The following is a 25,811-nucleotide window of genomic DNA, read 5'->3' as shown; positions in this document are numbered from 1 at the left end:
AATTTGCACTGGGAAAGACATGCCTGTTAGGAAGCCGGAGTACCCTGTGAGAACCCACGCATGCACAGGGAGAACATGCAAACTCCATGCAGAAAGACCCCCAAATGAACATCTTAAAGATACTCTTGTATACAATCATACATAAATTTAATATAGAAGGCTTTCTGAAATTGGTAACTTCATCTAACCTCAGAAAAATTTTATATATATGTTAGAACAGACAGAACTATCACAGACCATCTTGAACTACAGTTCGAGTGCCCATATGGTAGGGGTGAAGTTTTATATTTTTAATTCAAGCTAAGAAATGTTCACGATGTGATTAAAAAATCAGCTTGTTAAAATAGTAAAACACAAAGTCAACTCCAGGTTTTTCGTTTTGTGTGACGTCACATTTAACATCTCATCAGCGAGTGAACACAGCCGCCTCTTGTTTCTCTTGGCTTCTCTCCTCGTGTTGATGTTAAAGTAGTCAGGATCACGTGACTGATCCAGGGGGCGGGACTCCTCCCCCAGCCGACCAATAGCAGCGCAGAACGGGACCAGGCTCCAGCAACAGCAGCAGCGGCAGCAGGTCTGTGGTGGTGGGTTGGGGGGTGGGGGTTTGTGGAGAACCCTAGAGAGATACGACCAAATAACGGTACACTTAAACATACATGGAGCCCGCCGACCCCGCATTTAAATTGTCCCGCATCCAACCCGCGTCCTGTGATGTTTTCATGTGAGCAGACGGACGCGGTGAGCGCTTTTTAAGGACTGAAGAAGACCGGCGGTCCACCATTGTGTGCGCAGAAATAAGAAGAATGGCCTGGATGTGGAAGGTGAGAGCTGGTTTCTTCTTCTCATTCCTGCTAAAATATATAACAGGAGTGGACATATGAAGCCCGAGACGTGGTTAAGTCTTCGTCTGTGAGTGTTTTAGCTGACGGATGGTGAAATATGAGCCGGAGAGCTGCATATGTTGATGGGAAAGATGCTCCACGGAGGTAATTAACCCTCAGGTTTAAATCACATGTGGGTTTCCGGGCTGTTCTTCTGGCTCCGGCATTGTTTTGGGGTGTGAAGACACACAGGTTCTGGTGTTTGTGTTTTGTTTATATTTTATTTTCATCTGGTGTACCGTTAGGCTGGTGAAGGCCAAGCAGTCTGTGAGAACATCATCCTTTAGGTCCAGCTGTTTACATGCTGCGCCTGCAGAGCTGAAGGGAGGTAAACAAACATGCCTTACTTTAACTTTGGAAACAAACTTCGGATATTTTACCAAACACTGAGGTGCAAACTAACAATGAACTTGTCCCCTGTTTTCTTTTCAAAGTACTACTTAAAAGTACCATTCATTGTTTTCTATAAAATTAATAAAACTCATTTTATATATACACCATATTGCCAAAGCTATTCTGTCATCTGCCTTCACAGGTATCTCAATTTAAGAGGCATCCCATTGAATATGAGGTGGGCTATAACAGCATTAAATCTTCTGAAAATACTTTCCAGTTAATGTTTTCTAGAAGGGCTGATTCTCTTTTTTGTTAGTTACTAGTTTATTATTGGTGTGTATTATTTCCAAACTACACCCTTGTGGAAATATTTACTGTAAATTTATAATTAACTTTTGGCTTAAAATGTAAAAATGAGCCAAAAATCAACCAACAAATCATGAAATTTAGTTCTTGCAAAATATGGAGTACGATCTGTGTAATAATGAAAAGTTTACCCCATTTCTGTACCCTCTTTGAACCGTTTAAAGTTTCCAGTGGGGGAGGACTGGAGTTTTTCACACCATTTAGTTGCTTGTTGTTGTTTTGGCTTTTTGTACATCTGCATTTTTGCTGCCTGCACCTTAGATGTTTGTGAGGTTGATGGAGCTGTCTTGCATGGATGTATCTGTACATGTCATCAGTCTTCTCAAACATGCTCTCAGGTCTATTCGTACATGCTTTCAAAGCCCATGATTATGGTTATAGTCCACTGCCCTGGGAAAATGACTGGAAAATATGTCTAAATTTGCCATAGATGTTTGTGCTAGAATTGGGAAATATTTGGTCTAAAAGTGGAAAATTAGAAAACATCTAAATTGGGTTTTTGAGTTAATTAGTGGATGTTTTAGCTGAGATTGGTAACTATAATAAACAAGGTAAAATGGGACAGGTTTCAGTTCTCAACTACTGGCATACCATTTAACCAAATTAGCTACACAGCTGCACAGGACACAGATTTAAGGTATTTTAATTGTATTATTACAATAATGTTCTTCTTGCCACTCTTCAGTAAAGACCAGACTTGGAAGTGCCTGACTTATATTTATTCTCTCACCTGAGCCGTGGACCTTTGCAGTTCCTCCAGAGTAGATACACCGTATTTGTTTAAGTATGTCAGTTTAGGTGGAGGTCCATGTTTAGGTAGGTTGTCAATTTTGCCAATGCTCTTTTCAGCTTTAGATGATAGACTGAGCAGTACTCGGAGATATTCGAAGCCTAGAAAATTTTTCTATAACCTACTTCTGCTTTAAACTTCTCCACGTCTTCCTTCCAGACCTCTCTGCTCTGTTCCTTGGTCTTCCTGGTGCTGTTTGTTCACTAATGTTATCTGAGGCCTTCACCGATCATCTGGATTTGTGCTGAGATTAAATAATTTACAGGTGGACATGATTTACTTAAAAGGTGAAATTTGAAAAACTGGTTCACAAATATGCACCAGTCTGTGTTGGTTTATCGTGTAAAGTACATTAAAGTTTGTGGTTGTAAACTAAACAAGCTGTGGAAAATGTTCATAGAAAAAATGTTCATAAAACCAGAGATCAGAACCACAGTTGGTGGAAATAAGTCATAACATAAAATCTTTAGATGAATAAAATAAAAAAGGTTTTAGATTTGAATATTTTTAAATGCAGTTTTATCTTCATTATTTGACCAAATAACTAGTATGGAAAATCTAAATGTATGCAGTGGAAATATGTCATAACAAATGCCTGGGTGTGAAGAGTGAAAGCGATAATTAACCCGGATCCCAACTATGGCTTCTTTAAAGACAAAAAATTTGTTTTCACTGTCAGAAAACAAGGGGAGTTTCTGGAGAAAATATCTTTTGTTTTCTCGGTTAATAATATTTTTTAATATGTTATTTGATTTTATATTAATGTCAGGGCTTAGTTTACACGTTCTCCCAAATTCCTGTAGTTTCCTGTAGTTTTCTCCTGGAAAAAAAAGATTCAATACCAGGGAGGTTTGTTTGTGATGTATCCATGTTTCTGTTATGTTGTCATATTTATTTCCCTGCGGAGTTTGCATGTTAGCTAGTTATTTCCTTTATTACTGTTCATATGCATGTTCTAGATTCTAGAATAACATCGCAGCTTGTTGGAGTGGCTCCTGTGACACGCTTTGATAAAACTTGGATAGTCTGTGCCAGCGCCATAGAAAGAGAGAGTTACGACACTCTTTGAACTCGCCGATAGGCGGTCACGTGGTTCATGTAGCTCTCAATAGTTCCAAACATCTCAGCGGTGTCAGTCAGTTTGAACGGCTTCAGGCGCGACATAATGCAAAAATCTTTCCTGCGACTTTCAGTAATTCATTAATAATGAACAGATTACTGGTTACTAAATCATAATTTGAAAATCCAAACAGAAGTAACAATACCTAATATAAGTGCTCTTTCTGATGTCCTCTGCATGCTAGCATGGCAATGCTATAACTGTATTCTGTGCCAGCAGTTAAGAGCTCTGATCAAACTTACCTTCAGATCTACATCCTATACTACGTGGAAAGATTTATTGCCTATGTATTTCACAAAAATATCCAAATATTACAGATGGAAAATGAGCAGAATTAAATTATTTAATTATTTACCGTAATTTAAAAGTCAAATAATTTTTAAATGAATGAGGAAAATAAGCAGCTGTATGAAAATGACTGAAGACCTGGGATGACTTCTTAATTTTTGTAGAATACATAATTATTCTATTTTTTCCTCCCATGCGAACTGAGTACTTGTATCTATAACAGTTGATTGTGCCTGTAGTCTGACCACTGTTGTAAAATTGTAATTCATTGACTAAAATGTTCATATAATTGAAACTGTAGTTAAAATCATATTAGATGACATAACAACTGAATTGTGCAAAAATAAATGACCAAACAATTTATTGTAAGATATGTAAAATGCAAAACTAGCTTTAATAAAGAAGTACTTGCACTACCATTTATACAGTTTATTAATTACATCTGCACCAATAAACTGTATCTGATCAAATCTGGACAAGGTAAAATGTGCCCAAGTCCGAATGAGGGTTCATCCTCCTTGGCATCATTGGCAGCAGCTCCTTTTGAAGTCAGTCACCACATCTGCTGACCTCCCAGAAAACAATACAGAAACAGTTTAGAGGACTGAGAATCAATCACTATCATAGCTGGAAAGTCATACTGAAAGGCAAAAAAAGTAAATGCCTTCCAGTAAATACGAAGAAAAGTAAATGTGTTTCTTCAAAACACTACCTATCTCTCTCTCTATATTTATCTCTCTCTTATATACAGGGGTTGGACAATGAAACTGAAACTCCTGGTTTTAGACCACAATAATTTATTAGTATGGTGTAGGGCCTCCTTTTGCAGCCAATAGAGCATCAATTCGTCTTGGGAATGACATATACAAGTCCTGCACAGTGGTCAGAGGGATTTTAAGCTATTCTTCTTGCAGGATAGTGGCCAGGTCACTACGTGATACTGGTGGAGGAAAGCGTTTTCTGACTCGCTCCTCCAAAACACCCCAAAGTGGCTCAATAATATTTAGATCTGGTGACTGTGCAGGCCATGGGAGATGTTCAACTTCACTTTCATGTTCATCAAACCAATCTTTCACCAGTCTTGCTGTGTTTATTGGTGCATTGTCATCCTGATACACGGCACCGCCTTCAAGATACAATGTTTGAACCATTGGATGCACATGGTCCTCAAGAATGGTTCGGTAGTCCTTGGCAGTGACGTGCCCATCTAGCACAAGTATTGGGCCAAGGGAATGCCATGATATGGCAGCCCAAACCATCACTGATCCACCCCCATGCTTCATTCTGGGCATGCAACAGTCTGGGTGGTACACTTCTTTGGGGCTTCTCCACAACGTAACTCTCCCGGATGTGGGGAAAACAGTAAAGGTGGACTCATCAGAGAACAATAGATGTTTCACATTGTCCACAGCCCAAGATTTGCGCTCCTTGCACCATTGAAACCGACGTTTGGCATTGGCATGAGTGACCAAAGGTTTGGCTATAACACCCCGGCCATGTATATTGACCCTGTGGAGCTCCTGATGGACAGTTCTGGTGGAAACAGGAGAGTTGAGGTGCACATTTAATTCTGTCGTGATTTGGGCAGCCGTGGTTTTATGTTTTCTGGATACAATCCGGGTTAGCACCCGAACATCCCTTTCAGACAGCTTCCTCTTGCGTCCACAGTTAATCCTGTTGGATGTGGTTCGTCCTTCTTGGTGGTATGCTGACAATACCCTGGATACCGTGGCTCTTGATACATCACAAAGACTTGCTGTCTTGGTCACAGATGCGCCAGCAAGACGTGCACCAACAATTTGTCCTCTTTTGAACTCTGGTATGTCACCCATAATGTTGTGTGCATTTCAATATTTTGAGCAAAACTGTGCTCTTATCCTGCTAATTGAACCTTCACACTCTGCTCTTACTGGCGCAATGTGCAATCAATGAAGACTGGCTACCAGGCTGGTCCAATTTAGCCATGAAACCTCCCACACTAAAATGACAGGTGTTTCAGTTTCATTGTCCAACCCCTGTATATATATATATCTCATACCATCTCTTCCGTCGATTATGATGGACATCATGAGATTGTTAGGAACCAAGTTGGATGAACTCCACTACAAAGGACCCAGCCAGAGTACCGGTACCAAAGAAAACTCACCCATCAGTCCTCAATGACTATAGACCTGTTGCCCTGACATCCCACATGATGAAGGTCTGAGAGAGACTCCTGTTGGCCCACCTGAGTAAGCAACCAATAACCAATCAGGACCCCCTTCAGTTTGCTTATCGCTGTGGAGTTGGAGTTGAAGATGCCATCATACACCTCCTTCAACAAACCCACTGTCATCTATACAAAGCCAACATCACCACGAGGACCATATTCTTTGATTTCTCCAGTGCATTTAACACAATCCAACCTGATTTGCTTTGTCAGAAACTCCAGAAGACTCAGGTGGAGGCCTCAACAATCTCCTGGATCGAAGACTACCTGACAAACAGACCACAGTTTGTGAGACTGAAGGGTTGTGAGTCTAACCAGGTAGTCAGCAGCACAGGAGCACCACAGGGGACTGTACTCTCACCATTCCTTTTCACTCTGTACACCTCAGACGTCCAGTACAAGACAGACTCCTGTCATCTGCAGAAATACTTGGATGATTCTGCAGTTGTGGGGTGGATCAGAAATGGACAAAGAAGCTGAGTACAGGAAGGTGGTGGACCACTTTGTGGCATGGTGTGGAAACAATCATCTCATCTTGAACGTGACTAAAACAAAGGAGATGATTGTAGATTTTAAGAGAAACAGGAATAAGTCGAAAACTATTTCTATCATGGGAGAAGAAGTGGAGGTGGTGGAGGAGTATAAATACCTCGGTGTTCACCTGGACAACAGACTAGAGTGAAGATGCAACTGTGAAGCCATTTACAAGAAGGGACAGAGCAGACTGTACTTCTTGAGGAAGCTTAGGTCCTTTGGTGTTTGCAGCAAGATGCTGCATATCTTCTAGTCTGTTGTGGAGAGTGTGATCTCTTCTGCCATCATCTGCTGGGGTAGCAGCATCAGAGCCAGGGACTTAAAAAAGCTCAACAAGCTGATAAAGAAGGGTGGCTCTGTTCAGTAAGCACTTCAAATCAACAAGACTTCAATGACAGCAGTGTTACCTTTGATTGTTTAAAAGTATTTTTGTAACTGTTCTACTGTGTATTGATGCTGATATGTTCCTGTAATAATTCTTAATTTCTTGTTCTGTCTTTAGATAGATTCTAATATCTACTTCAACTTCACCCATGACTAGCAAATGCAAAACTAACAACATAAAACAAATGTTAAGTAACAGTCCTGCTGTAAATACCAGCTTTGTGAAGGTCTTAAAATAATTTTGTTCCAACATCTTGATTCAACTCTTATTATTTTTAAGGACAGAAAAATTAGATATTGTTACCTGTGTGGTGCTTTGTATGCAACATGGTTCAGCAGTTCATTTAAGCCATTCTCGTGTGGTTTACCTGGAAAAGAATAATAAAAAATTACTCATCTTCACCGTCTAAACCCGCCATGCTTGCAATGAGCTAGCTGCAGTTAAAATACAACAAGTGAGTTAACATGCTTAATTAACTAAACCTGGCGATATAAAATATTATTGTTAAACTGCAATACAGAACAGTTATCTAAAGCTTCACAATAGCAAAATAATTTTGTATTTTCATCCACTTACCGTAAAAAATCCTTCCGAAACAACGAGAATGAATTACGTCCAGTGCTGGAGCTGCTGGTGTTTGGAACTATTAGCAGCTCCATGACCTACGTGACTTCCGCATTCAATTCTTTCAATCAATGGGAATGTCGTAACTCTTTCTTTCTATGGCGCTGGTCTGTGCTACTACAACATTTAATTTACCTTTAAGATTAATTAAGTATTCCTGTGCATGCATTGGTTTCTTCACATAGTCCCACAACATGCATGTTAGGCAAACTGGTGATACTGAATTGAGCCAATTAAAGCCCAGAGAAATATGAAAGTACAAGCTTAGTTAAAAACAAAATCCCTATTGATGGGAAGGTAAAAAATAATGAGTCTCCTGTTGATTGCATCATGTCCTTGAGTTATCAGTTTCACTTATTAGATGCAGTTGAAGGATCAAAACTGGATGTATAATTAAAGTTTGCATCAGTAAAATCTGATTTCCATCCATCCATCCATCCATCCATCCATCCATCCATCCATCCATCCATCCATCTTAAACCAACACATTTTTCCATCTCTGTAAATGTAAGAGATTGACCATACTAGAAAGAATGAGCTGCACGAATGTCATTTTTGAGTGAGCTTAAGAAAATTAAGGTTTCTAAAGTTGGATTGCTGCATTTTTACATACCATAATAGAGCATGTACTTACCTTCTCTATTAGTACATGGTTTTGAAAACCATACATCTGATAATAGATCATATTTCAGTGAGAGCCCTCAGCCCCTACCAACTGTCATTTTCTGCTTTGCTTAGCACACTTGGTCCCCCCCAGGGTCCTACCTGATGAACTGCACTATTGTTATCCAACTCTTTATTTATTCATATAATTTTCCACCTTTTTGATGAGTTTTTTTAATGTTTAAAACCTAAACTCCATGTAATATTTATTGTATTGTCCATTAATTATTTGACTGGTCAGGTTTCTTGATGGAGGTTCTAGAAAATGAAGGGAATACAAGGTTATTTCTGTTTATGCATAAAGTATTTTGCCTCTTTAAATGCATCAGGGGATTTGCTCTTTGATCATGCATCTGCAAACTGAAAAAAAGTAGGATTTTCAGTTTTTAGGCATTTATTAACAGCAAAACAATTCGATATGTTCAGCCTTTGACCTATGGATCCATGTAACAGAAAAGAGCAGGAACTGCACAGCTTTATGAAATTTAGTTTCTAATGACATTTCAGGATATGGTGTATTTAAAATAATGAATACCCAGCAATTTTATCTTTTAATTATTCAAACAAATTGCAATATTAAATTATCGCCCCCTCTAATGTACAGCAGAGTCACTCAATGTCACTCAATGTCATTGATCTCAGTGTGTTGAGGTTTTAACATGGATCAATTTCAGCTTTTACTTTAATTTTCTGAAACAATTCTGCCCTGTGAGTCCAACTTTAACTCCTCACTGAATCTGAGACAGTTTAACTTTCTGTGCTGTCACTCATCTAATACCCTCATCCTTCTCCTCTTCCTCGTCGGGAAGCAGTCCTTCAGTAGCATTTCACTTCAAAAGCTTTACCGTCACGCCCGTGTCTGCTGTTTAAGGCTTTCCTTGTTATCGCAAACAGCAGTTAATTTCACACTAGATTTGACTCCGTAGTCTGTTATTATATTTCAAAAACAGGGAACAAAGGGAAAATAATTACCCTGTACAAAGTGCTGAGTGACTAAAGGAAATGTAATCTGGAGGTGGACAGGAGTAAATGATGTATAGCTTTAGATAAAATGATATAACTCTTGTGATTTTCTTTTAGATTGAGTTAAAATGCAAAGTTGCAGAAAAAAAGCTTGTAAAACTTTTGGGAGAACATGGATTTCTGCATTATTGGCTCGATAAATGTGGTACGCAAACAGAACCGTCCTCATAAGTGTTACTCATGAAGATTTAGGCACAAAGTGAAACTAAACCCTGACCCTCATGGGTTCGATAATGGGGAAAACTTTTAACTTGATGGTAAAATTAGTAGGAAAGGCTATAAGATTAAGACCAGTTTGGACAACCGGCTAAAAGTGCTTTCACACCAAACCTTTGGAACCCTTTTTAGTGTGCCAGAGTCTGCTTTCTGGAGCGGATGAAGCTGGTGTGAACCCATCCGGAATGTGTCCTGCTCCCAGTGCACCAAACTATGTGATGTAAAAGCAGTGCATTTGACTAGAGGAAGAAGAAGAAAAACATGGTAATAGCGCAAATCCTATGGAACGCCAAAGTGTTTAAAGAAAATAAATAAAACATTAGAAAATAAGTATGTGCATGAATAAATAATAGATAAATATATAATGGACAATGAAATGGTGAACTAACTCAATTCATATAATATTCTTAGCTCACTAATATGAAATAGATTTAATTTTCCATTAAAGATTTACTTCATAATATAAAAAAAGTTCCCATTAAATATTTCAAACACATTATTGTTGGGACATATTTAATTAATTCCAGCAGTTTCTATTCCAAAATGTCATTTTCAAAAAGTCGGCTTTTATTTCATAATGGTGTTTTTTGCCAAAGGCCTTTTTATTTCATAAAGACATTTTTCAGCAGAAAGACTTCCTCTGCCAATCAAGAGAAAGGGGGTGGAGCCACTGCTCTGTACACATAACATAGATGCATTTTAAATATTACTGTTGTGTTTACAGTATGTTATCTTATTTTTTTATCGTAAATAGTAATTTTGTTATAGTATATTATTTTAATATTCACTAATGTTCAAATAAACAAACCAAAAATGACTGCATTGATGGAGGAAATAAGCTCTCAGGCTAATGAAGTACAGTACTGGACATTGATCGGAGTAAAAAAATAGTACTTCTTAGACCTGATAATGAGCATCACTATTGTTAAAAACAATGTTTTTTTTTTTCTTTGCAGCATCTTGTGTACAAAGCAAAGCCACCAAATTTTGGACTGGATGGGAAGTCCTGCCGAGAGAAATAACTGTGGAAGCAGTAAACAGAAGTTTTCCAAAGTCTTCCTCCTGTTTTGGCCATATTTTCCAGGCTTTATTTTTGAAAAATATATATCCTAATATTTTTCTGGAAGTTTTATAGTAAATGTTTCAAGATGCTCATTTAAAGTTCTTAAAATATGTTTCTGGTTAGACTGAAAACAGTCTCTCATTGAGTCATGCTTTTATTTTGAAAGCTGGCCCATAATCATGAATTCCTCTTAGTACTTCGGCAATTCTCTCAGTTAGTGTCAATATAATAAATTATCCCGACTAACAGTGCTATCTACCACCAAAACCACAATGCTCCAGACTTCTTTACCATCAACATCACAGACAGCAGCTCCTTTTCAGAACCAGGCAGCCATAATAAGGCTCAGCACCTACTTCCTGGAGGCTTGACCTCAGCCAATAGGAGAGAAGCTGAGGTGGTGATGCTGCTCCAAAGACCGCCCCCGCTATCTCAGTCCCGCCCCGTTCCTTTTTACATTTCCAAGAGGATGTTGTGGAGGAAAAGACAATACAGCGATCAAGGAATGTTAAAAGAAAGAGGGAAATAAATGGGCTCAGGGAAATCCTTTGGATAGAAAAATACTACAATACTACTACACTATATTAGAGGAGAAAATATATCAGTGCTCAAGAAAAAAAAGGACAGTAAAATAATTTGAAAATGTTTTTATTTGTGAGTGAAAAACATGTTTTAAATATCGTTGGAAGGGGTAGGAAAATAAAACAACAAAAAATTAACTTGTATTAAATATACAAAGGAAAAATATAAAATTCAAGAAAAAATATACAATTTGAAAACGTGTGGTTTAAATAAAATGAGTGGATTAAAATAGAAATATATATTTATATCTGATCAATTGATCAATTACTGAAAAAAATGTCTTCTTTTATTATTTTGTTGCATTGAATGGCATACAAATTTATATTTCTAGCCACTTTTTGGAGTTGCAAAGTGTCTCATGGGGCTACATACAATATGGAAGAGGTGCAGGCACACACATTTGAGTACCTCTATATTTGAACAAAGTAGCAACAGAAACCCCCGATGAGACGGACTTTCTACTTCATGTGATCAGGGCAATACTGAAGCAATACTGCCACCAAAACAATCTGTTGCAACTGCATGATGTTTGGGTCTAGAAAACTCTGTGTGTGAAAGCAAACCACACAAACTGAAGGAGTGAATTCTTACTTTTTCCGATCCCTGGATCCCTAAATGTGTTGCTGACACATTGTTATCCTAATTTACCATTTATTGAGAAATTAATCTTGAAATTGCAATTTTAATGCAAGCAGCAGTGCTAGAACAAATTGTAACAGTTAGAGGCCATATTTTGATGTTTATAAAACATTTTTTGGCTTCTAATTTGTTTTCCTGCTTGGCAGTAAATTAAATTAAGAGCAAAAATTATTGGCTGAATTAATGTATCTGTTCTCTTGTACCTGATCTACTTTCTCTCCAGTTTCTGCTTTTTTTCTTCATCTATTCATATAAATCTTGTCCTCTCCTCTTTAATCAGGGTTAAAAATTTTAAAACTGCCTCTATAATTTTGTTGCTTTTTATATAGAAATAAACAATTTTTGGTCTCAATTCTGGGATAACGTCCAGTTAATAATAAATAAGCAAAAACACGAGTGCCTTTTTGACACGATAGTTCTGCATAATGGCCTTCTTCTCATCAACCAACCACTGGACCCCGAATGACATGGTTTTATTAAAGATAACCCGCCAGGTTCCAGTCCTAAAATTGTGCTGATTCTTGCTTTGCAGCACCTTTTTTTTTTGTTCTCCAAGTGCTGACTTAATTACCAAGAAATGCTGGTGCTATTCCGGGGCACTTTGGAGATAAACATACACTTTAGTTAGAAGATGGAATCATGCTGAGCTTTAACATTTATAAAAAGTGAGACTGGTGCTGGAATCACACAATTCTCATGGGGTTACATGACAGTCAGTGCTCCATAGAGCTTCACTGAAAAACATTGTTAGCAGCTTAAAAGGTTGTTTAACATAGGCCCTGTCAGGAACTGGTTCTACAGAAGAAACGGTTCTTAACTGGTTGTTTTAGACAGTCGGTATAAAAGAACCAGTTTGCACCCTCTCGCTAATTCGGTTTTATGACCACCTCCGTTGGAGGCTCAGAGATGTGACGGGAGCCACAGTTTTTTCAAAAAAATAAAATCAACGCAGCTAGAAAGCATCTCTGTCTCAGCTTTAAAGTGTCATATGATCGAGGGTTGAGAATTTCCCTCGCAGACCTTACAGAACATTGGTATCTTATACTTAAATTCAATGTAAAAGCAAAAATAGTGTAAGACTCGGCACATATTCAAACAAACAGTAACTGAACCAGAGGCAGAAGGGATTCGCTGATCAGTTTTTAGCTTTATTGTGCAAACTTCATGGAGACTAATATTTCTACACCATCTGTGCCTTCATCAGGGTCACCTGGTGAGTAAAGCTGAACAACGATCAGTGAGCTCCAGCATTTCTATAGTTATATCCCAGTCATAAAGAACTGTTTACCCCTGCACATTGTGTAATTAGTAGGTCGCCATGTTTTGGTGGGATCTGTACATACGTATCCATTCATAATGAAGTGAGAGGATGCAGTTCCTAAGCTGGAAACCACCCCTCAGTGTGATTCATGATTCCTGCAGTTTTATTTGCAAGAGGCCTGCTGAGAGCGGTGGTCCATGCAGTGTTCCCAACGTCGTTCACTTGTGTTTTAAGTGACGTGAGTTCATCCATGAAGAACAACCGTGCTTGAGCTGGAGAAGGCTGTTCTTTCCCAACAGTTAACGAGTTCAGACTTTCTCTCACTTTCCATCAAAGCAGAGGGACTCTGCTGTTACTACTCACCACTTAAGGCAGGACGAGACCATAGGAGCGGCTTTTAGCGGCGGGCGGGTTGTCGTGTCGGCGTGCACCAGCAGAAAACATACAAACACACATGCTCATTTGAAGATTTTACAGTAATTAATGGGTTAAAATGCAAACAGGCACTCGTTAGTGTGTGTTGAGAGGCTTTGTAGAAGCTTTTTTGTGAGTGGCCCAGTTCTTAACAGGGATGAATGGAGCTTTTTACAGAGTTCTTCTTGTGTAGCTACATAAAAACAGTCTAATAAATAGGTCTCTCTTTCGGTTTTAAATAAAGCACAGGACTCTAGTGGGAGGTTGAATGAAGCTGGTGCTCTGGTTTAGATTTTTCTTTTGCTTTCTGTTCCCTTGAGACGTTTCTTGCTTTTGTCCTTTCGCTCTTTTTGGACGCAGAGGCTCTCGACGATTATTGAAGAATCCCTTGTTCTATTAGTTGCTTCCCAAAATTAAACTTTCTAATTTGAAAGTTATACAGATAACAGTCCATTGTAGTTAAATAGGTCTCTTCATAAAACAATAACTAAAATTATGCTACTCAACAAACCACTCTAGCAGGAGTTCAATTCAATTCAGTTTTATTTATATAGCGCCAATTCACAACACATGTCGTCTCAAGGCTCTTCACAACAGTCAGGTACATACATTTCAATTAATCCTAACAATTGAACAGTGCAGTCGGAGTTAGCTTTTTATTCAAATTGGATAAAAAGTTTTTCTATCTAAGGAAACCCAGCAGAGTTCAGTTTTACTCTTAAATAAACCAAGTTTGAATTAATTATACAAAAGGAAGCCAAGATCAGAAATGGACAAATAAAACTAAATTGTGTTGCAATATTGGGATAATAACAAATTTAAATGTGTTTTAAATGTTGTTTTTATCTGTAATTAATTGAGTGAACCACCTCATTTTTCTTTTTTCATCCAGTTTTTGCATTATTTCAAATGCAATATGAAAGGGTGATATGGACTTAAAATTTCATCATATTTGGTGGGATTTATTGAAATAAGAGTGATGATAAAAGATATTAAAAAATTAGTCTTTTTGCCAGTCAGTTGCTGCATTAAGTCAGAGCCTCAAAAGCACTAACACAGTTTTACAATAAAATAAATGATCAAACCAAAAAATTCAGTACAAAAGTTACATTCTGTAGTGCAATTGTAATACTAACTGATACACAATATGCGCCTCCAATTATAATTTTAAAAATATTGATATTTATTCAGGCTCCCATTGAACAAACAGTGGTGAAAATAGTTCAAATAGCAAAAGTAACAAACTCAGCCTTGCTGTCAGTTTTTGGGGCGGTTTGTCAACGTCATCAATTATTGTTTATTGTTATCACCTTAAATCACAAATCTTATCAAAACAGTTTTTTCTCAATTAAAGTAAATCCAGAAAAAGGAGTTTGAATGGCTGTCAGTGGGGAACCCATTTGGGCCGAGGGTCCAATGTGTGCAGTTTAATTTCTTACCTGTGAACTGTAAAATCATTAAAAATCTCTTGCCCTTCACAGAAACACAAAGAATTTGACTATCAACAATTAATAAGTGGCTTAAAGGACTCAGTTGGTTCCCCAGACGGTTCTCCTTTAGCTTCCACATCATGACTGCACGTCTTGTTGTTGTTTTTTTTTTCAACTGGAAATATTTTTAAACACACAAATCTGTCTGTCTTGTAAATGAGGGAAAACTGTAGGGGCCTTCTTTCAGCCGTCTGATCAGCAGTGCTCAGTAACACGTAGGAGAGTGGCAGTACTCTGTTAATCTGTGGTCCACACCTGAGGGAGATCTCTGGTCACTGCAATAGTTTTTCTGGTCTGGTAAAAAATACTTTAAACTGCTGGGACATTATGATGGAAAGCTTTATTAGGCCTGAAACCAGAACTTTTAAAACCGTGTTGCTGGTAGCGGCCTAAATTAGTTCTTGTTATTTACCAAATGCTCCTTTATGCTTTTCTGCAGGAATCTACTTGTATTTGTCTGCTGTTTGATGGTAGCCTCTAACAGACTGTGATGCTTTTTCTGAAATTAAATAAAAAAACAAAATAATTTTATATTTGAGAGTGTAACTACATTAACTGCTAAGTATTTCTAGATTCACCACTGTAGAAAGGTCCTGTTGTAATACAAATCCTGTTTAACCTAGTATTTAACCTGTTGCAGAACAAATGTTTTTTTATTTTAGCAAAGAAAAATGCTGCAGTAAGTCGGCTCAACTTTATATAAATGGAAATGTTCATACACATGAACAAAAACCAGTGAAAATCAACAAGAAATTAAAGTATGTGATAAATCACACGCATTGCTGTAAAAGTGCACATTATTAGAGAAAAAAGTAAAGAAATCACATTTAAATTCAACCTTAGCTGAATCCTCGTCCTGTCCTGAATGTCCTGAAAGACGGTCTTTGTCTCGCGTTCTGCTGTCGCGGTCCATTCTCTGAGCCCCTCTGAGTCGACAGAGCATTTAAGCGTGTGGCTCCTTTATTATGGAAATGTAACCTACATCTGTTGTGCAAGAACACATGAATTCACATGCTGCTGCAGAGCAAGGTTAGCTTTATTCACAGGGGTAACCAGGAGTGATAACCTTCCTCCTGACTAGTCCCCCAGAGCAGCAGTCAAAACAGTAACCGGGCCAGCAGCCGACACCGTGCTCACACAGGGAGATCATATCAGCATCTAGGAAGGCTTTGCTTGCTCTGACTTTGTGCAGTCGGTCTTGTTGTACAGGTAGTTTTTAATTCTGCAATGTTTAATCGAGTGCCACTCTGAGAACTCAGCTTGCTTGAACTTTGCTGTCAGGAACTGGCAGGGCATGTCTTTTTTTTGTTCTCTCATTGGGCGAAAACACAAAGAAAAGACATCCGGAGTTTAATGAAGGAGTTGACATGGCAGCCTGTAAATTAAGTTCTGCTCTTTAGCTGTAGCCATGGTCAGCAGCCTAAAATTACATGTCACTCATTTTGAACCTCTGGGCCATAACACCTATTATTACTGTACAAGCTTTCACAAAGGAGCTGTAATGTTGACGCTGAAGTTTTACACTTTAATTATCTTTAAAACAGGAGCTCACAGAGGAAATCATACAGCAAAGTGTGAAGTCATTTTTCTGCCATTATTCTTCTTGACATTAGAGAAAAACTACACTGTAATCAATACTGTCAAAATGTGTTTTTTGTGAAAATTGAAGACTGTTACAGTTTACATTGAAATATTCAGCTTCAAACGGGCATAAAGGACAATTTATACTTTTTTGTTTGCTTTCTACTCTACAAAGTGAAACTCAATGCGATGCTTTTTTTCTGGAAACAACAAACCTTGGTACCATATCGATGGGAATGTGCTGGCACACACTAATTGTTTCCCACAAAAAATCCCAATTAGAAAAGACAAGACAAAGAAGCTCACATATTACAACCACCAATATGATTTACTAAATTACCATAAGTTTCCATGGCCATTGGTCAATGAAATTCAGCAACTAGAGATGCAGACTGCTTCTACCATACCAGGTAGATCACATAAATTCACAGAGCGAAGTTGGTAGATGCTGAGGCGGATAGTGCGCAGAGGTCGCCAACTTTATGCAGAGTCAGCGGCTACAGATCTCCAATGTACCTCACCAAGAACAATACAGAGTGCCAGATGCAGTGGCTTGAAAAAAAATTCCACTGGACTCCAGAACAGTGGAGGCGTGTTCTCTGGAGTGACAAATCATGTGTCTCTGTCTGGCAATCCGATGGAGAACGGTAATTCCCTGAGTGCACTGAGTCAAGTGTAAAGTTTGGTGCAGATGAGAGGAAGGTGTGGGGCTGCTTTTCAGGAGTTAGGTTCAGCCTGAGTTCCAGTGAAAGAAGTATGTCATCATACTGGACAATTTGTCCTTCCTTTTCCAACATGACTGCACACAAGTGCACTAAGCAAGGTCCATAAGGGCACAGAGGAGTTTGGTGTGGAAGAACCTCTCTGGTTGGCATAGAGTCTTAACCTCAACCTGATAGAACACCTTTAGGATGAATTAGAGACAGACTATGAGCCAGGCCTTCTCACCCAACATCAGTGTCTGACCTCACAAATCTGTTTCTGAGAGAATGGTCAAAAATTCCCATAAGTACACCATAAATAAACCTTAGGGAACTTGTTCCCAGAAGAGTTGAAGCTGTTATAGCTCCAACGTTTGGGCCAACATCTCATGAAACCCTATGAATTAAGATTGGGATGTCTCTCAAGTTCCTGTTTAAAGGCAGTTGAGCCATTAGTTTTGGGAATATAGGGAACAGTGCCCATTTTGTTGCTAATGGCCCATGACAAAACATTGGGAAGCAATACTTGAAATAATTGCTTTCTTAAAGATCTTCTAAAGATGTTTAGAAGGGATTTTCTTTGGGAAAAAGTATGGTTTAGAAATAATCATTGACTTTCTGACGTGTTATTGAAACCAACAAGTTTTCTTTCAGTAGAAAAAGAGAAGAGATTATGATGTAGCCATTCAAATTGCCAGCTAATGTTTTTAACTTAAATCAGATACCACTGTTGTCATAATAAAACAACTCAAGCTGGCACAAACATCACCCATCAGGCATGATTCATTAATCAGTTGGTTAAATACACACATGACTCACCTTTATTCTGTTCTCTGGAACCTTTTTATCTGTAAATGGTGAAAGTTTTTTCCTGTTAAAATGGATGTGTAACGCTTTCTGCAACAATGAGGAGGATAAAAAATCTTCAGCACCATTAAACCCAGTCATCAGTCTAGTTAGAGTGCATGCCTTTAATTAAAAGCCAGTTTGTTTATTTGATTGTAAACCTGCAATAATTAGGTAACCAACTCTGATCAATCACCCAAACCCCCCCACGGGCCGCCACATTGTTGCCCCCAACCCTACAACTAAATAAATCCCATAAAATAAAACCTGCATAGATCTGATATTTTCTTAAAGGGACTTCTGTCTGAATAACCTGTTGCATTTCATCCAAGTTTTACATCACTGCAAGTGCCGGGCTGACTGGAGGAGGGAGGAAGCTGTTAGATCAGATGTAAACAATGGGTGAAGCAAGCAAGGAAGTCTCTTTATTCACTTTTTGTGGAGAACTACTTACATGTGGGTCAAGGTAATCACATCTACCTGTTGCTAGAGACGATCAACTTCAAAATATAAACCTTCCACAAAACAGGAGTTAGAGCATTACAGCAGACATCATTGATTGTTGTCTGCTTCACCTGCACAGCAACTTCAGAACTGATGCACATCAGCTGACGTGTAGCGGCTATATTTCCAGGCAGAAACAAGGCGCGCTGCATGTGACGTCTCCTGTACATTAATATCTTTTATTCTATTACAGTAAGTAGAGTAAAGCTAAGCTAAATGCAGAATGGACCCATTACAAGAGCAAATACCCCGATCCCGGAGCTGCGCTGCTATAATCCCGTATGCATTTCCTCATCGGCTTTTCCAGACAGTAAGGTGGCAAGATTTGGCTTGGCTCAAACCCTGAGTAACGCCTGATTTTCTGCAGCTTGGCTTCAGCTTTCAGTTCGCTCTTGAACCAAGCCTCCGAGTAAGTAGAAAATCCCTGTAATTGCATTAGTGTGGTCCAACTCAGAGCCAGGGCCACGCCCGCTTCTTCCACACTGGCTTTTTGGTCGAATTCATCACCCTGACATGTTAGAGTTTTATTTTTTCCCATGCTGCAGAGCTGTAGGTAGCACACACAGCATCAGATGCCCTGCATAAATATCCTCCTCTCTCTGATATTGTCAGGTTGGGCTGTAAAGTCGGAGATGGCCTCTTTGGGAGATGGCCTGCTGATATTACAGGGTCCTGTTTTCTGAGAGCTCTTGTCAAAGCCGGGCTAATAAAAAGGTTGCAGGGCCTCTGTTATTATCCCCAGTGGAAGCTGGGAGAGTTCTGGGTGCCAGCACTGGAAGGCTGATTGCCTCTGCCAGCTGAAGAGGTCGACAGGCATGAATAAAGCCAGCTGGTTAATTGAGGGAATTAGAAAGGTATGGAAGACCAGAGCAATTGTTTTAATGAAATATAATCTGGTGTGTCTGTAACTCTTCATCTGTGGAAGTGATTTTGATTAAAAAGAAGTGGGAAATGCTAGAAAATGCAACAAAGCACTTTAAATAAACTGATTCTGTGTATTAGGCGTGTATCGGCTGCTTTGTTGTTGTTTTTTTCAGTATATTTCATTCTTATTGATCTTCTTGACAGACTGCAGGCACTTGCTGCGGTTTTTGTGTTTGTTGTTGACACGACTCCACCTTTCACACGTTGAATGCCACCACTCTCCCCCCTTCAGATTCGTCAGCATGGGGCAGCAGTGCCGCAGGGCCTTTTTTCACACAAAACACTCTGAAGCTTTATTGTTGTTTTGCAGCCCAAACACCTGAGTGTGTTTGCCACGTAGCGGGACCGGCTGGCCTTCGATTCACCTGGATGGTTTGTTTGTTATATGCAACAGCTGCTCCACCTCTATAATGCTGGTGTTGGAGCTTTTTGTGTAAATTCAGAAGCAGAGGATGAATGAAAATCAAAGAGCTTTGCTTGCTAATCATCTGAATGCCTCCGTTGTTAGAAATCTCAGGGAAAGTTTTGCTGAGGGTGACGCAGGCGTTGCTCCTTCCTCATATAAAGACTTGTTATGACCTAGACAGCCGTGATAAAATATTTACCCACCTATTTCTTCTGTTTTTGTTTTTTTGTTACACTTAACTGGTTGTACCACCCATAAAACGTTTATGATGAGTGGCTATCATTACTGTTGGGAAATCTATGCCCACTGTTCTTTGCACAATCGTTTAGATTCACCCCCTTAGAGGGTTTTAAAGCATAGATGCCCCGTTTAAGTTGCATCTGCAACTGGATTTAGGTTTGGGCATTGAATAGGGCCTTTCAAATCCGTCCTAAATTTTCTATCTGATCACTTCAGTGCCCTAGACTATCGCAAAATAGCAACCATGTTTGACTGTAGTCATGCCATTCTTTTTCTAACGCACGCCTTCCAGAAAGTTCCTCTCTTGATTTGTCGGTCCTCTGAATATTTTCCGACAAGGCTTATAGATCCCCAAGAGTATTGATTAGGGTCTAGGTGTTATTTTTGGCCCACAGTAGTTTTGGTTTTCGACCGAGTCCATTTCTGCCCAGTCTCTCTTTCCTATTGTTGAATCATGAACTCTGACCTTAACTGAGGCAAGTTGTGCCTGTAGAGCTTTGGATGTTTTTCAGGTTCTGTGACCTCCTGGATGAGTCTTGGAAGTGGACGTGGAGTCATTTTGGATACTGTTCTACACCACTTCGATATAGGTCTGGACTTTGACTGGGTCACTAATACACATGAATATGCTTTGATCTAAATGCGTCATTATTTAGGGTCACTGTTCTGTTTGACGGTTAACTTCCCCTGTCCCCTTTGCAGCCTCCGACATGTTTTCTTCCAGGATTGCCCTGTATTTAGCTCCATGACATGCCTTGTGGTAAACCTTAAATTGTTCTACATGGCTTTTGTTTTAGCAATAGCTTTCTTCTTGCCACAATTGCACAAAAAACAGATTTGTGGAGTGCATGACTAGAACATGTCCCTACTCACCCACCTGGTCTTACCCTTTGTGACTTAATTTTGCAACATAGGACCCAAATGGACAAAAGCTGGTCTTTGTATTAAGGCTCTGACTCACCAACCAGCGAAGTGGTTTAACTCCTGATGTTTTCAGTTCTAAAAAAAAAAGAAAAGTTCTCGTCTGTTTTTTTTTTTTTTTTGGCTGAAAGTATTTTTGAAAAGTAAAGCCGACAAAAACAAAGAACTCCAATCGTCATGCTTCCGAAGGCTGAAATTCAAACAGAACAAAATCCCATTTATTGGTTTAAAATTCCTCCTGCCTTCATTCCCCGGCAGCCTTCAGGAAAGGTTTTCTTTAACAAATAACACCTTTAGGAAAATCTCTGAGGTGAAGAAGAGAAGTGTTTGCTTCTCCGCCTTGAATTATGCTCTGTAATTCGCCTGTCCAATCCTTCCAGCTTCTCAGATGTCTGTGTGCTTTTGTGCTTTTGATATATCTGCTCAGATTTCTTCGAGCGGGAGTCCTGCTGTGTGTAATCACCGTCGGTGAGATGAGCCCCTGTTATGGAGTTACGGAGGGATTTTATTGAGTTTCGTGGAAAATATCAGTCGCTAAATGTCAGTAATCCTGCTCTGGCATTTGGCAAATTGAAATAGATTTTCCCTGGTCGATGTTTTTCACAACAGCCAGATTCCCACCCCCTCCTTCTTCCTCACTGAGTACTTGTGATTCTACTGTACGGAAAATCAAGGCTGCACGTTCAGATGTGCAGATTTTCATGCAAACTGGTTGCAGTCCTGACATCTGGCCTAAAGTCAGGACATCTGTAGCAGATAGAGAGCAGCTGATGGTTTAGGTACAGTAGCTTTGTCCTTGGCTGGCAGCGAGGTCTTTTCTGCCCGCAGGCCATCTGCAGCCATAAGCACTGAGCCTCTGACCCTAAGACATTACAGAAGAATAAAGCTAAAAAGGCTCTTGTTATAAATAAGCGGCTGAGGCTGTTTTCTGTTATTGGCTGAATGCCTCGAGACATTCTGGCTCGACATGAAACTTAAAGGGCCGTTTAATCTTTGCAGTAGCCTCTTTCTGCAGGCCAGGTTTGCTATTTTTCTCTCTCAGCTTTATTTTTATATTTATAAAGCCTTTCAAGTAGAAGTTTACCCCAAAGTCGTTACGAGAAAAAGCTAAACTTTAAAGTAAACAGGTTATAAAACAAAACTGAAAATATGGGGAATTACTCGTTTCTTTATATTCTGCTTCCAAGGATCCCGGCTTTCTTCTAAATAGAAAGTTACGAGTATTTCTTCAGACCTTCTCAAGGTTTGTTTTCTTTTAAATTGTCCTTTTAACTCATTTTCAGCCCAGTACCTGAATATTTTCAGAGGAAACGCCCCAGAACTCATAGAATGAGCCATTATCAACACAATACAGGCAACCTAGTAAAGATACCATTTTAAATGGAATCTTTAGACACTTTGATATCAGCAAATCCGACGCGACACAATTTGTTCACATATCTTTAACCGATTCTATGTAAAATATAAAAAAATTATCGTTTGACAGAAGGGATGTTAAGTGCTACGGTATCAGACAAAAATAACCTGGGTAAATGCAAAATGCATGTTTTTAAATGAAGATTTCATTTATTAGTGGAAATAAAGCTATCCAACCCAGCCCGGTAATATGTGAAAATATACTGTAATCATCACCTAAACCAAATAATTGGCGGCATCAAGAGTCTCTGATAACTGGCAACAAGTCTTTTACGTCATCTGACATTTTGAGCCACATTGCAATAAAAGCTGGTTTAAAGCTGTGACATTGGATCTCAAATGAAGTTCAGGCTTTAAATATTTTGTGTTGTTTTTGGTTACTCCTTCAGAGGTGGACTTGCTGCTCTGCCTCAGATCATTGTCCTACTGCATGTGCTTCAACTTAACGTCATGAACTGTGGGTCAGACACAGATTTTTTTGTTAAGAGAGCAGAATTAATGGTTCCATCAATTACGGCAAAATGTACAGGTTCTGAAACATCAAGGAAGCCCAGACTATCACACTACCACTACCATGCTTGAATGCTAGTATGATGTGATTTTTCTGAAATGCTGTGTTAGTTTTATGCCCAGTGTCACAAGACGTGCATCTAAAAGTATTGAGTCCACAGAATATTTTCCTAAAAACCACTGACCTTAACTGAGGCTTGTGAGAGTGCTGGGTGAGTCGCTGATGCAATTTTGGAGTAATTTTGGTGGGCTGGCCACTCCTGGGAAGATTCCCTGCTATATCATGTTTTCTCAATTTACTCAGAAGAGAATAATCAAATGAGTTGCCCAAGAGCTCAGAAACACTCAGAGAGCTTCTGAAAGAGCTGGAAATAGCGGCTAGAGTTTTTCTCATGAAAACAATAATTGATGCACTCTCTGGGACACATAACCCATCTCCTTCCTGAACAGTATGATGGTGGGACATTCCCATGCTCCTCATACTTGCTGAACTTGGAACCTTCCGGCATCTGGAAACTGGATGAACCAGACAGGTGGAGGTTTGAGGTTCTCTTCCTGATATCCTTCTGATTTTCCCATGATGTCACAGTGGGTTTGAAATGTTGCCTCAAATACATCTACATGTGTGCCTCCATTAATCTCCAGTATTATCAATTAACCTATCAGAAGCTAACAAAGCCATGACATCGTTATCTGGGCTTTCCAGATTGTTTAAATGCACCATAATCTTATTGTATGTGAACTTCTCTATTATAATAAAGTGATACAAAGAATCTCAATAAAAGAAAAAACATATCTTTCATTATTCTGGCATTAACAACAAGAGATCCTTTTGGTAATCTTAACTAACTTCAAACAGGAAATATATCATATGATTTAATGTCAGTTAATGAAGTGAAAAACATGCCCGTTTTTACAGTGTATGCAAATATATGGTTCTAGCAATTGATTTGTATGGGTCGCTCCCAGTTTTCTTAGCCATTGATTCCCGTTTATATAGTTACTCTGGCTTCTTAATTTCTAGACTTGCGTAATCTACAGTTTCTCTTTACTAATCAGTTTCCAGTTTTCTGCGTTTGGTTCCTCCTTCAGGGAGGCATGGCCCGCTTAATGGTATTGAGATATACCAAAGTTTTAAAACCACTGCAGCTTTCTTTTCTTCCAAGGCGTCTGACTTTCTTGTAATAGTGTAAGAGGGTTGCTGTGCTTTACTCATTTTGTGTAAAATGTAGAAGCAGGGCTAAGAAACAAGTCATGAATCTGGCCCTGTCTCAGCTGAACATTAACTTTCTGCCACGTTTCTGATCAAATTGTGCCTTTTCGCCTGTCTGCTTTTATCACAGTTCATAAAGATCCACTTTAAACGATACAAAGAACGTCAGTCTGCTTGTGCCCCAGTGTGGCTTTACATCTAGCAACTTGTTTGTGCGTGAAATAGATTTTCATTTGACAATCTTAAAAGCTTAAGACAGCTGGACTTCTCTTATTTCTTGATGACGTTTCCTCTCATCCAAAAGGCTTCTTCAGCTCCGAACTAGACCTGGATAAGCCTTTTCGGTAAGAGAGAAAAGAGAGAAACAAGAGAAGAAGTCCAGTTCTACTTGAGCACTTAGTGTAGTCGTGTTCTGCATGACTGAGAATTTATACCAGCCTACCTTTATTTTAACGTTGCAAAGACAAGTTCTGAGTAGGCTTGCAGCTGGATTATTCCTTAAGCTTATTTTATGAGAGATAGAAATACATGGAGGAGAAAATGCCACTGAACAAATAATTAAATTCCTTTTAAAAAAAATTACATTTTATTGCTTAAATGCAATAACATAAGATGTCTTTAGTTATCACTTGAACTTTGGCAGCAAAAGATGCATCTGCAGGTAAAACAAAAAGTTTTAACATCAAAATGCGAAAAGCTCAGTTCCTTCTGGTTGACTTAACATGAGTACAGTGCTAGCTGCCTCTGTAGTAAAACAATGCATAAAGTGTCACTTGCATATTGCATTCTGGATTTCTAAAGAGATGTTTTTAACACGCATAATGTTGTCCAGATAAAATAGAACCCCTGTAGTGTACTGAAGAAAAAAAAGAAAAAAACAATTACACAGCAAATTTCAAGACAGAACGCTACCTTTTATATATCAAACCTCAGTTTCAGTTTACTTGCTCCTGCGAGTGTTCTCGTTCTGCAGGCATATTGTTTGCAGAAGAGTTCTGTCAGTAAAATCCGTCTTTCTGGTGTGCTTTCAAAGCACAAGTTGATAATAAACACGTTGAATTAGTTGCAGATTGACATGTGGGGAGAGTGGGGCATCGAGGACGTGCTATTGTGGAATGCTAATTCAGTTTTGCGGTACATGCAAGGCAAGGCAAATTTATTTGAATAGCACATTTCACCAACAAGACTTGTCAAAGTGTTTTACATGATGAAAACAGAAGACAAGAAAACATAGCGAAAACAGTACATAGCATTGGCTATGAAAGTAAAGAAAAGTTGGACTACAGATTGAAATTAATGATTTTTAACAGTGGGTTTTTAACAGTGATTAAAATAACTCAGGGTTTCAGCATTTTTGCCGTTTTAGGTTGTTTGGTCCAGATTAGTGGAGCATAGGAAGTGAAAGCTGCTTCTCCATGTTTGGTTCTGGTTCTGATCTGGAAAGTTGATACAACAGCAACAAATCTTTAATGTATTTTGGTGCTAAGCCATTCAGTGATTTTTAATCGAACAGAAATAAATAAAGTCTGTTCGCTGAGATACAAGGAGACAGTGTAAGGACTTTAGAACTGAGGTGACGTGCTCTGGTTTCCTAGTTTTAGTGAGAACGCAGGCAGTCGTTGTCTCGACGCTTCTGTTTGCCCCTCGCCGTCTCCCTCCATAGCT

At 38.9% G+C, this 25,811-nt stretch overlaps 1 protein-coding gene across 3 annotated transcripts in view; it reads left to right on the top strand.

The window, feature by feature from the left end:
• Window positions 1-539: 539 nt before the first annotated feature.
• Window positions 540-25,811, top strand: part of st6galnac3 (ST6 (alpha-N-acetyl-neuraminyl-2,3-beta-galactosyl-1,3)-N-acetylgalactosaminide alpha-2,6-sialyltransferase 3) — a 148,132-nt gene continuing 122,860 nt past the window's right edge. The window contains exon 1 of one of the 3 annotated variants that reach the window (XR_007038661.1): window positions 540-821. Coding sequence is in view for 1 of the 3 variants with exons in the window: in XM_047367959.1 (XP_047223915.1) it covers window positions 804-821 (18 nt within the window). In the remaining 2 variants the exon portion in view is untranslated. The remainder of the gene's footprint in view (window positions 822-25,811) is intronic. The other 2 variants (XM_047367961.1, XM_047367959.1) reach the window with 2 other exon arrangements.

The sequence above is a fragment of the Girardinichthys multiradiatus genome, chromosome 6, assembly GCF_021462225.1.
Source record: "Girardinichthys multiradiatus isolate DD_20200921_A chromosome 6, DD_fGirMul_XY1, whole genome shotgun sequence".
NCBI lineage: Eukaryota > Metazoa > Chordata > Actinopteri > Cyprinodontiformes > Goodeidae > Girardinichthys > Girardinichthys multiradiatus.
Note: the sequence above shows the minus strand (reverse complement) of the source record. Positions and strands in the feature narration are given on the sequence as shown.